This window comes from Homalodisca vitripennis, chromosome 8 (genome assembly GCF_021130785.1).
Source record: "Homalodisca vitripennis isolate AUS2020 chromosome 8, UT_GWSS_2.1, whole genome shotgun sequence".
NCBI lineage: Eukaryota > Metazoa > Arthropoda > Insecta > Hemiptera > Cicadellidae > Homalodisca > Homalodisca vitripennis.
Window position 1 is genome coordinate 37,783,771 of NC_060214.1, and position 11,852 is coordinate 37,795,622.

General features: G+C 34.7%; 1 protein-coding gene across 2 annotated transcripts in view; it reads left to right on the forward strand.

Moving 5' to 3' along the window:
• LOC124367566 (rab5 GDP/GTP exchange factor-like) overlaps positions 1–10,734 on the forward strand; it is a 34,418-nt gene extending 23,684 nt beyond the window's left edge. For both annotated transcript variants that reach the window (XM_046824502.1, XM_046824503.1), the window contains exons 9-14: positions 1,576–1,686; positions 4,221–4,382; positions 4,758–4,927; positions 5,635–5,748; positions 8,968–9,118; positions 10,509–10,734. In XM_046824502.1, coding sequence (XP_046680458.1) covers positions 1,576–1,686; positions 4,221–4,382; positions 4,758–4,927; positions 5,635–5,748; positions 8,968–9,118; positions 10,509–10,655 — 855 coding nt within the window. In that variant the 3' untranslated portion in view covers positions 10,656–10,734. The remainder of the gene's footprint in view (positions 1–1,575; positions 1,687–4,220; positions 4,383–4,757; positions 4,928–5,634; positions 5,749–8,967; positions 9,119–10,508) is intronic.
• The last annotated feature ends 1,118 nt before the right edge of the window (positions 10,735–11,852 follow it).

Here is an 11,852-nt window from a genome sequence, read left to right on the forward strand (position 1 = left end):
TGACATATTCTTTGAGAACAGTACATCGAGTCCGTAGTCATTAGATTCATAAAAATAAACATGTTTAATTGTCACAAAATTCCTTTTCTGTATAGTAGGGGTTGTCTTGTAGCCATAGATTTAGCTTTCTCTTGAGTGTCTTGACTGGTTCTTCTTTGAGATGGTTTGGTAGGCGGTTGAAATATGCTGCTCCCTTGTATGAGGGTTTCCTTCCAAACAGGCTGAGATGGTGAGTTGGTAGCGTGAAGTCTGCAGCATGACGAGTATTGTGCTGGTGCATGTCTCTATGCCTGAGCTGTGCTGTACTAACAGCATGTAGAATCACTTCTTGAATGTGAAGTGATACTACTGTGAGGATCTTTAGCTCTTTAAAAGCGTCTCGACAGCTTTCTCGTGGGACGATATTTGCAAGGCATCTGATTGCTCTTTTTTGTTGTACCAGAATCCTCTTTAGATTGGTGTTACTTGTGCCTCCCCAGGTTGCAATACCATACCTCATATGTGATTCAAATAAGGCAAAGTATGCTGTTTTTGCTGCTTCCAAGCCACTTATTTGTTTTAGTCTCCTAATGACATAAGTGCATGATGAGAGCTTTTTGCAGAGGCCGTCTATGTGCGCTGTCCAGGACAGGGAAGAATCTATTGTTATTCCAAGGTACTTTGTGCTGTTTTTTGACTCTATATCTGGTAGTGTTATGTTAGTGTTGTTTTTGTTTCTGGTAGTAAAGGTTAGCTGGACTGTTTTCTTTTCATTAAGAACCAGTTCGTTTGTTGTGCAGTACTGTTTGGTAATGTTGAGGGCGGTGTTGGTGTTTCTGGTGAGTGTTTCAAGTGATCTATGTGCCAGTGTGATGGCTGTATCGTCGGCGTACATTACTGTATGGCAGGAGTCTTGTAGCCAGCTTGGGAGGTCATTTGTCAATAGAAGGTACAGTATGGGGCCCAGGACAGAGCCTTGTGGAACTCCTCTATGTACACTGATGAGTTCTGATTTCATCTTCTGTTTGATGTTGTTATTTGTGTACTGTATCTCGACAAGCTGCCTCCTGTCATGTAAGTAGCTGTGAAACCATTTTTCCGTTGTCCCTGTCACACCTAGAGCTCTTAATTTGGAAAGTAGTCTGTTATGATTGAGACAGTCAAAAGCCTTGCTAAAGTGTAGGAATAGGCTTGTCACTTTGTTTCCCTCTTCTAGTTCGTCAATTATATGTTCTGTGATTGTAACTACAAGGTTATATTTAAAGGTGGAAAAAATAACTGTAGTTTCAAATAACAGATCTTATTTTGTTTTAAATTAAATTTTATGTCTCTACTTTGTTTATGGATTACATATTATGTTCTAAGAACATTACAGTTTCTGGAAAGTGCAAATTTCAGCACTCAATTGAAAAGTGCCATGTTCAATTAAAACTTTCTGCATACCATCATTATTTATATCAAGTTTGATGTAGTTGCAAGGAGAATAAAACATGTTTGAATTCTAAACTCATCAGAAAAAAAAATTTCCACGTTATCATAAAAACATAATTTGACATATTTAACACCAACTGTAGGGCGTATGTAATTTTCCCACAGGGTAAACACCTGATGAATGAGCACAAGGCTGTATTCAAGGACCTTCATCACCGGCAGGATGTCTTCATGGAGGAGATAGCTCAGCTGAAGGAGGAGATGCACAATTTTGAGGTCAGAATAATGAATTTATATGCTGTATATTATACTGTATTGTATGGTGTATGGTTTACTTTTACTCTTAAAAGACGAAGCCATTTACCACAATCACAGATTTTTCAAAGAATTTTCTTCAGAAAACCTTTGTAGTGTATACAGTTGTGACTGAAAAACTTGGATATCGTAAATTATATGCCCGATGGGTACCCAAACCCTGATGAATTCAAAACAAAGAAAACAGAACCTGCTCTAAAGTTTCTTCATCCATCACCATGAAGAAAGTGAAACATTTCGTAACCAAATTGTCACTAGTGGTTAAAGTTAGATGTCTAATGTAATTGTTGTACAGAAAGCAATTCAAGGGAATGGGGTCATTCATACCTCTTCACTATTGAAACCGCCAGGTTCAGTTATATGTAAAAATGGCAGAATTTATTTAATAGGTATTGAATAGCTGGTACCTACCTACAGTAAGTGCTTTAATTTAAATGTGAACTATGTTTAAGAGTTATAATTTAAATATATATATATATCAAATTTGTATGAATGGCAATAGCCTTATTTAATTTTTCAATAAACATTGAATCGCAAAAAGTACTTGCTTCGCCGGTACTTGAACCCGGATTTCTCACTTGCCGGGTGAATTTGCTACCATTACACCACAGAGCCCTCACTTTTTATGATTAAATTATATTGTACTAGCGGGCCCGGCGCGCTTTGCTGCGCATTTCAATAATTTTTGCAAAAGTTGCCCGCGGCTTCGCACGCAATTTCCCGTTGAAAACAGTACACTATATTCACTTATTCTTTTTCTATCACATTCTAAACATTGCTGAGATAATTGATAGTCGTTCCATCGTGAGCCTCTTGGGCGTATTATGAAGGTATGTACCATATTCCTGCCTCTATCTAGCTGTTACCCACGGCTTCGCACGCAAATCTTAAGAACCGAAGTCCTTATATTACTTAGTAAATTTTTTTTTTTACTATAATAAATTTTAGATTAAATTAGTTATATCTCCGATGCCACGATTGAGCTTGCTTTGTTGTCTCGATCGAGAGAATATGTACACACGGAGTTTTGAGAACCATACTTCTGTCAAAAAAAACAACTAAGGTTGATTTTATAACATTCTTTATATTTGTAGCCAACGTAAGATAGTAATTATGATATCTGCATTGCTCTTCTGATCAAGCATGAGCATGGTTTATATTAAATAAATATTGCAGTTAAAGGTGAATTTTTACGTCAAATTTGAATTGTATTATCTGGATAGTAAAGTCTATGTTTAACAGTGATTGCAGAAACAGTTTAAACAAAATTTGTCGTTTCTCTTAAGCTTACTCTATGCTTTAAAACTATAAGTGTAATATATGTTTACAAAGAACAGCTGATTAAAAATTTGAAAAGACGTTAACATATGTTTGCTGCAATGCATTTCTTATGGGTATTTCTGTAACCAGTGGGGCGGAATCCTGAATCGGGAAAGGGATGGGCATAGCTTATAAACCTTCTCCGTGGAAAAATACATATACGTACAAATTTTCATCATGATCGGTCCAATAGTTCACGATTCCATAAAGGACAAACACACAAACATTCATTTTTATATATATAGATTTGGCTGTATGTGTCACACATGTGTTTAAATAACTAAACTAACATATGATCGGAAGACCAAATACCTGTCAAACGACTTTTGAATTAATGAACAAAAAATGAATATGTATATATAATATAATGTTATATATAATATATATATATATATATATAATTATATATTAATATATATAATATTATTATGTTATTAACTCCACTTATAGGGTTATCTATTTATATTAATGTAATGAAAATAACTAAAACCCTTTAAATTAAAACTTTTTATTACATACACGTGTTTCGGTTTTTAACCATCTTCAGTGTACATTAACCTCTAAATAATTAAATAAATAATAAACAATGAGATATACACATGTGGACCTTTTAAACATATGTTAAATTTAAATGACACAGTTGTAATTTTCTTATTAGTAATCTGTATTTAATATTTTAATTTTTTCAAAAATTGGCTTTGTCTTATTTTTCAGATTACTATTTAAAATGTTATGAGGATCTTTATTATAATTTAGATAAATGTGTAATTCTTCTTTTGTGTTTTAACTTCTCTCCTTTCCTTTCGATATCTAAAATCGATATAAAATATGTAATAAAAAGTTTTAATTTAAAGGGTTTTAGTTATTTTCATTACATTAATATATATAATATTAATATATAATAATAATGAAGTTGTTTAAAAGTTACGTATAATGTTTTATTTATTAAAGTAACTTTGAAAACGACCCATGTATATTTGCTATGTAGAGTTTCATGAAATATTTGATCCATAATGAATGTTGATGTTTAGTTAAATATACATTTTTGTCAAATCCCAGCTCTGGATGTAATTTTCAATCTAAACAATAATGTGTTGACTATCTCCTGAACTATTAAGGTATTTTGATGAAGAAAAGCTGACGACTGTAAACATGAGGTGTTATACTGTTAACAGGAGACAGTGAAGAAGCGTGTGAAGGACATTATAACTCAGTATCCCTTGGTGGTAAGGCCCAGGAAGACTGTATTGAGAGGCTTAGGACCCTCGGCCCAGCCTGTGACCTTGGATGAGGAGGACCCTGCCTGCACCCAGCTACCTCCCCCCATCATACCTCAGGTTGGTTCATGGACCTTCATGGAAATTGTAAATGGTCTTAAAAAAATGTTCTACTAAAGCATTATTGTTTTAGTTTTGAGGCATGTGTTTGGTTATTTATTGGAGCTTTTAGTTACTGCATTTTGCACTTATATGTATTAAGTGTGCTGTTTAATGATGTCACTCTTTTTCTTCAGAGTAGGGAACTTAAGAGATCTCTGCAAAAACTAAAGCTGTGCCACTTGACTTAAGAGTAAAATGTATTAAGAAGTTCCAATGATGTCACACTCGGTTTTCTTCTAAGTGTACCATAGTTTGAGAATTCGACTTTTCTGCCTTCAGCTTTATGATGGGCACTTTATTTTCAGTTAACATGAAGAATATTTATCGTTACAGATCGTCAACAAGACAGACACCCTTGAGTCTCCGATGAAGTTCCCCACCTTATTGTCACCGATCTCCCCAGAGGCTCAGCTGGCCGCCACACCAGATCCGACCTTGAACACCATCAACTATGACTTTGACCTGTCCGACTTCAGTGCAGACAACAGTGCTGCTGACGATATGTACGTGAGGTGGCCTCAATTAACATAATTTTGACTTTAGACAAATAAGAGTATGCTGTTCCTTACATGTTGTTATACATTTAACACTTTCACGATGACGTGTACCCAATCTTTCACAACTGCTGTCATCTACCCAATCGGGTACATACTGGGCTATCGTGAGCGAGTTGTGTGCCCGGTGTGGTACACAATGCTATGCATTTCCTTATTGCGGTTTTTATTGTTTACCTGTCTTGGTGGTTTGTTAAATTTGATCCCGCGCTTAAATAAAAACTTTAAACTATCTTGTACTCTGTTGGGTACATGGATGCTTAATTTTTAAGGTAAATACATTTTTTAGGTACTTCTTGGGGTACACAGTAGGACATTTAGTTTTAAGTGTAGAACGTTTAAAACGTATGATTTACAGATCACCAATTGCTCTGACTTAAAGTTTTAGCTCTTTTTGCTGCTTCATGTATTTGGGTGTATTCAATTCAGTGACCCTTCCTCATTTGGTCATTATCAAATGTGACAACAAAAAAAAGTTGGCAGAGGAAAATACAACCAAGACTAAGCTAAGATGAGTGAAGATTATAATTGTGCTGTTTTTTTCAAATGATTGCAATATTGAGGGGATAGTTGGTAGTTGATGGGGTAGGAGCGAGATTGGAAGTTAGAAATATCACTAAATTTATATAATTTTAATTTAAAGTTTTTGATTTTAGTGGAGATTTCCAACCTTCTGGATTACATTCTGTGGAGACAGCCTCGTTGCAGTCTTTGGACTTTTACACCTATCATCCTACAGAACCTCCTTCTGGCACTGAGCCCAAGCACAGGTATTGAACTTTGGAGGAACACATAATGATTGAGCAAAACTGAGAGGAATATAAAATATGATATAGTTTATAAAAAGAAGCAAGCATTTAATGAAGCCAACAGTTTGTAACAAGGTCTGCAGGGAAAACATAATAAACAAGAATTTACTATCCAGATTGTGCTGTAAAAAAACCTTAAAAAAGTAGTTCACTCATTTCATAAATGTTCAAATTGTAATTTTAATTCATATTCTTTGCTTAAATTTTACTGTAGGTGTGCTATCTTTCTGCAAGCCATTTACCTAGGACAATTTGTGAAGCATGACTTTGTCAGGATCCGTTGAGGTACAGTGGTGTCTAAAGATGCCTCAGTCAGGAAGTAGTCTCTACCAATTTGTTTGAAACCAAACGGTGGTATGTAGTCATCTACAGCTCTGATCTACGGTATTCTGATAATGAACTACAAGCCAATGGCTGAGCAGTCTAAGATGTTGGACTTTAAATCTGAATTAGTGTCAAATCCCGTCAGTGACCGTAGCACTTTTATCTGACCTTTTACTGTATTGACGCTCCTCCTTATTCTGTTTTATAAGATTCTCGTACAAACCACTGGTCAGGCAGAATAAGGCTTAACCCATTGTGAGCAAAAGCCACAGCGTGCGTGTCCTACCACTCAGTTGACCAGAGGCCGAAAAGCACACACATGTTGTCCATTCTGCTTTTAGCAGTAACCATTGTATTTCTTGAATTTCTGCTAGAATGTGTTTAGATGCTCTCAGCTAGGTTTAGTGTTTTTTGTTTCACAGTAATACAATAACCATCTGGTAGAATTAACTCAGATGTTCTGCTACTATAGTTTTATTTGTGGTCGATTGTGTGTGTTTTTTATTCAGAGCTTATAATAAATATGAGTAAAATATTTTGGTTTCTTGTTATTAGTTCTGATTTATTTATCTAAGAAATGTATAAATATATGTTATAGAACATGAATTAGTGCAATAAAGAACTGCTGCGAACTGTGTAAAGTGTGTAAGCGTCGCGGATTGTCTGCACCACTGCAAATAACTCTGGCCTCCCGAAGTCAAGCACTGAGGTTTTCACTGCTAGCAATAGGTTAAAAGGGGATTGACCTCTCTGTCTTTTTTTTAAAAAAAACTTTACTATAGTATAACGACTTGGATAGTGGATATTAATATTCCAGAGTATTAATATTTAAATTATCAATGAGACATCCAAGACGATATAAAATATTTTTTTTTATTAGTAAGCTCCTAGTGAATACTCAAACTCAAACTCAAATATCTTTATTGCCATAAAAACATATAAATGCATAGCAAACGTCTTGAACATATGTGATATACAATGGTGTTGTGCAAACTTAGCAACTAAAATGTCTTATCTTTTATAAAATCGTCATCACAATAATACTCTTTGTTTATTAAAATATCCTCTAAAATATTTTTAAACTTATCTAGGCTTGCTTCCGATTTTAGGTTTGAAGGAAGTTTATTATAGAAGATGGTGTGGTTATATATGGGATGCTTTTGGAAAAAGGCTGTTCTGTGAGAAGGAATGGCTAGGCAGTCATTGTTTCTAAGGGTTCTGAGAGTTGAAGGCCTAGAAAAGAGGTGTAGATTTTTTTTGCAAAGACTAGTGACTCGAGTATGTAGATTGAGGAGAATGTCAAAAGTTTATTTTCCTTAAATACTCCTCTACAGCTTTGCCTTCTTGGTAAGCCGAAAACGAGTCTTATGGGCTCTTTCTGCAGGATGAAATTTCTTTTACTTTATGTACTCTCTGACCCCCTTATTGAGACAGCGTAAGCAATGTGGGGTAAGAAGCATCCATAATATACCAGGATTAGGATGTTTCTGCTGCCAATGAACACGAGCCTACGAAGAAGAAAGATTCCTTTGGAAAGTTTTTGGACTACTTTATCTATATGGCTTGAAAAGTTCAGGGAGCTGTCAATTTTAAGACCCAAGAAGTCAACCTCATTGCAGGGAAATATTTCCACATCACCAATAAAAATGTTGCTGGATCTGATGATGTCACTCCTTAGGCTGAACTCTATAAAATTAGTCTTCTCCGTGTTTACATAAAGTCGGTTTTGTGCAAATTAATAAGTTCAACGTTTCAGAATTTTTATCATTCTATTTTCCACGAAGAATTGACAAACCTTTTAGTAAATTTAAAAGTTCCTTTGGCAAGAAATAAAAATATTAATCAAATATATCAAACTAAAAATCAGAGCTCTCTTCTAAAATAAAATAATAAAGTTTTAAAATAAAAATCTAATACCAATTGGAAATAACTAAAATAAAAATGTTCACTTCTAAATACACCCACAATTCAACAAATAAAAATTTAAACTCTCTTTACATTCATCGAGAATCAGTTATTCAGATTGCTCTGTAGTTTCTATGAATTTAATTTTTTCCTATAAAAAAGACAACAAAATTAATTTAATATCAGATCAGGAAGACTATTTCAATAAAACATATAATAAATTTGGTGCTTACCTCAAAATCCCTCGCGGAAAAAAATTTAAGAAACACGGTGGACTGTAATCAACTTAACTCACGAAAATAACCAAAAGAAGGGTGAAAATTATTAGTGGGCGCTTAAATACTTCCCTTTCCAATCCACTTTGCAGGACATCCGCAGTGTTCTCTAATTGGTCCAGCTGTATCAAACAAAGAGAACAATAGTCGCAACAAGACAAGTTCTAATCAATTTAAGGCAGTCAACCTGCCTTCCTAACAATTTAAAACTACCAGTACTAACTTGCCAAAGGATTACATGTTCGTTTTTACCCTGGCTTTTCACAATCAAATAGTTAAAATTTTATTTAAGTTTTAACTAAAAAAATAAATCAATGTAGCTTTAAAAACACTACATATAGCTAAGTTGTACTTAGTTTCTCTTGATTCATGACCTTTTCTTAGGATTGGGTAGATTTAAGATACAGTCAGGAGACAAGTTTGGATATCTACACTCCTAGAGTCTTATTAAGCAACATTTGTTTCATTCAAAGGGTTTCAACCGTTCCCATACAAAAGATTAATATTGTGGCCTCTAACTATGATATGTAACTAGTTAAATTGGTTTATATGTGGAAACAATTTATAAAAAATTTAACTAAGCAAGTACGAAATTCTTGAATAATTTACTTTGGGTTCACGAAGCATGTTTCAACTACTTCACTTTTGTTAATTCACAAAACATTATGATTTATAGTTTCTCGGTGTCGGCTGCCCTGAGACCGGTGACCTCCACCGACCAGACGGTGGCTCACACGTCACTGCTGGACAAGTCGGAGTCACCTTCAGATACAGGTCACGCCCTCCCCTCTCCCCTCAAGCCGATGCCAGCCTCCTCTGAGTACCAGGTATGTGTGATAGTGTACATCATTTACTCTGGAATTGATATACCACACCCAGTACACCGACATATCTCTGGTTGTGTGATATACTGCTATGTTTGTTGTCAATCTAATAGATTTTTATATGCGCTCTGTTATTCAGTTTATAAAAACCAAAAAGGGTTTGTTCTTCTGAAATTCTTCACAGCAGTTTTCTGAAGTTAATAAGTCAATAAATGGTTAAAATATGGTGAAATGGTGTAGGTATTTTAGGGCAGGAAGGTCAAATGTTCATGTCGGAGAACAGTCTAGTTATGGTCACAGTTATTTGGGGAGGAAAAGATATTCTTCTGATAGACTAAGTAAAGACAAGGCAAGACTTTTTTGGCAGCCAAATAATCTTTTGTGATCCTGAGATAAAATAACAAAATATCTTGGAAAGAAAAACTGCAAGTAACTTGTCAAATATCTTTGGTACAACACATCCAACAAAACTTGGTCTAAAATTAATGACAGTTTGGGAGCCTCTCTTATTGTAATTGGCATGTGGTAGTGTTTTGTGTACTTGATACTATAATTTACTCTTCGCTTGTGTTCAGCATCTAAAATTGACATGTGGTAGTATTTGAAAAGTCGTAGGAAAGTGGTAATATTAGTTGTTATAGAATCACGCTATATTCTAATTCTTAGTAGCAAATAATACATGAATCGGAATCGAATTAATAATTGAGAATCGAGGCCATATTCTTTTGGTGTTGGTATTGAATTATTTGGAATCAGCCCATCAGTAATTGAGAGAAACCTATTTTAGTCCTGAAATAAAAAATACACTCAGGGAAAAGGAGAGTACTCATCCTAGTCTTATCTTGCAACATTAAAGTTATCTAAGAGAGAAAATCCTGCATTTGTTTTTATACAATGGAAAAGTTATTGTAGCAATGTTATAATAAAAAAATGAAGGGAATAAAAATAATTGTTGTACAATTGTCTCACAAACATCGACCTTCTAGTCTGCTGTTTCAGATACCTCTTGATAGGTATACTAAATTTTTACCTGAGTATAAAAATGTTATTTTATTTCTCTATTGGATGTATATGTTGATTTTCAATTGGCTAGCCCAAACAAATTTATAGCTGGTTTGACATTACTGTCTAAGAAAGTTGAAGTATTAGCAAAGTCTAATGGTTGTACTAAGATTAGAACTGAAGCATAAATACAGTGCCTGCTACCTGACACTCGTACTGGTACAGTATTACCGTTTGTTTAATATTTTCTATCACATATCCGCTTAATCCATTGTGAAATTGTGCAATCCAGGTTGTGTTCCTTCACTGTTATGATGTCTTGTGATAAATTTATCAGAATCCTGTCTTGAAAAGTATAATTAATTTCTTGACATAAACAAAACTGTTGCAGGGTTTCTCCACGCAAGGCTGGCAGATCCAAAGTATTCCGTGTGAGACTGGCGTGACACCTGCTCCTGCTCCGCCCAAGTCCAAGTCCAATGACAAGATAGTGAAGGCGCTGGGAGGACTCATGGACACGTTTGACAACCTGCTGTAGCCAACTATTCACAACTTGTGTGATGCTGATTATACCAAAAATATGGATTAAAGAATACAGTATGTTATGATTTATTATCGCCTCACTCGCTTTTCTACCTTGAACCTACGTGGATGTTCTGTCAACCTGAATAGTTGTGGGATGAGTTTTTATCTGTGCTGTTATATATGGTACTTGAAACTAGAGGTGAGCTAGAGGCCAGTAATATTACCATATTTGGTTTTTAGACAAGCAATCCAATGTGCTTCTAATTAAATTTTATTCGAAAAAGTTAATTTCGTATTTGTAAGAATGTCAATACAACATTCTGTACTGCCTCTATCCATGCTACTGGTAACAACAAGACATTCTTCGTTTGGACATAACTTTTAAGAGATTTAAAAATATGTGTTAACCAATTAGCCAATCGTGCCGGGGTTGGAGAGAGGGGAGGACTGTTATCCTTGCTTCTCCCTCCTGTTCTCCCCCTCCTTGCCACAATGTTCCTTCATTTTATTTATCTGGACTATGGGTGTAGATTGTATTTTCTGAATACAGTGGACCACTTTTTGTACTAATCAAAAGTTAAATTTTACAGAAAATACCTTCTAAATGGAAATTGTTATCTTTTTCTTGAACCTCCATCTGGTCAATTACTTGAATAGCATTCTGTCAGGGAGCCTCACCTGAATCTCCTTTATCTTCTCCCTCGCTTTTTGTTGCTAATATATGGCAATTTTGTTGACTGCTCATGAAATAGTCTATTTATACTAATATTATTGGTTTACTGAATGGTTGTTTTGCATCTTGTTGCTACCTAGGAACAAAGAAATGTTTGACGTCATTCCATTGACATTGTGACCTTTGTAATTTATTGCCATTTTAATGGAAGCATTAACAAAGTCATGGGCATCAAAAAGACAGAGTCAAACATTTAATACATATATTTTATAAAATTAAAATGCTAAAATGCTCCAATGTAAAAAGTAAAAAGGATAAATATAAAGTATAAAACCAAACGCACTATATATTTATTTGCTATAGACCAATGACTGTGATCCTGTTGTTACCCTGATGGCCTTTTTTAGGATAAGAATGTAATTAATTTTAACGTTACTGTCCCATATGACTGGATTATAACTGATCATAGATTGAAAAAGGCATGGCATGGAGATTTTACATAGTTCTCAGGTACACAGTTCACAATGCGTTTAAGGA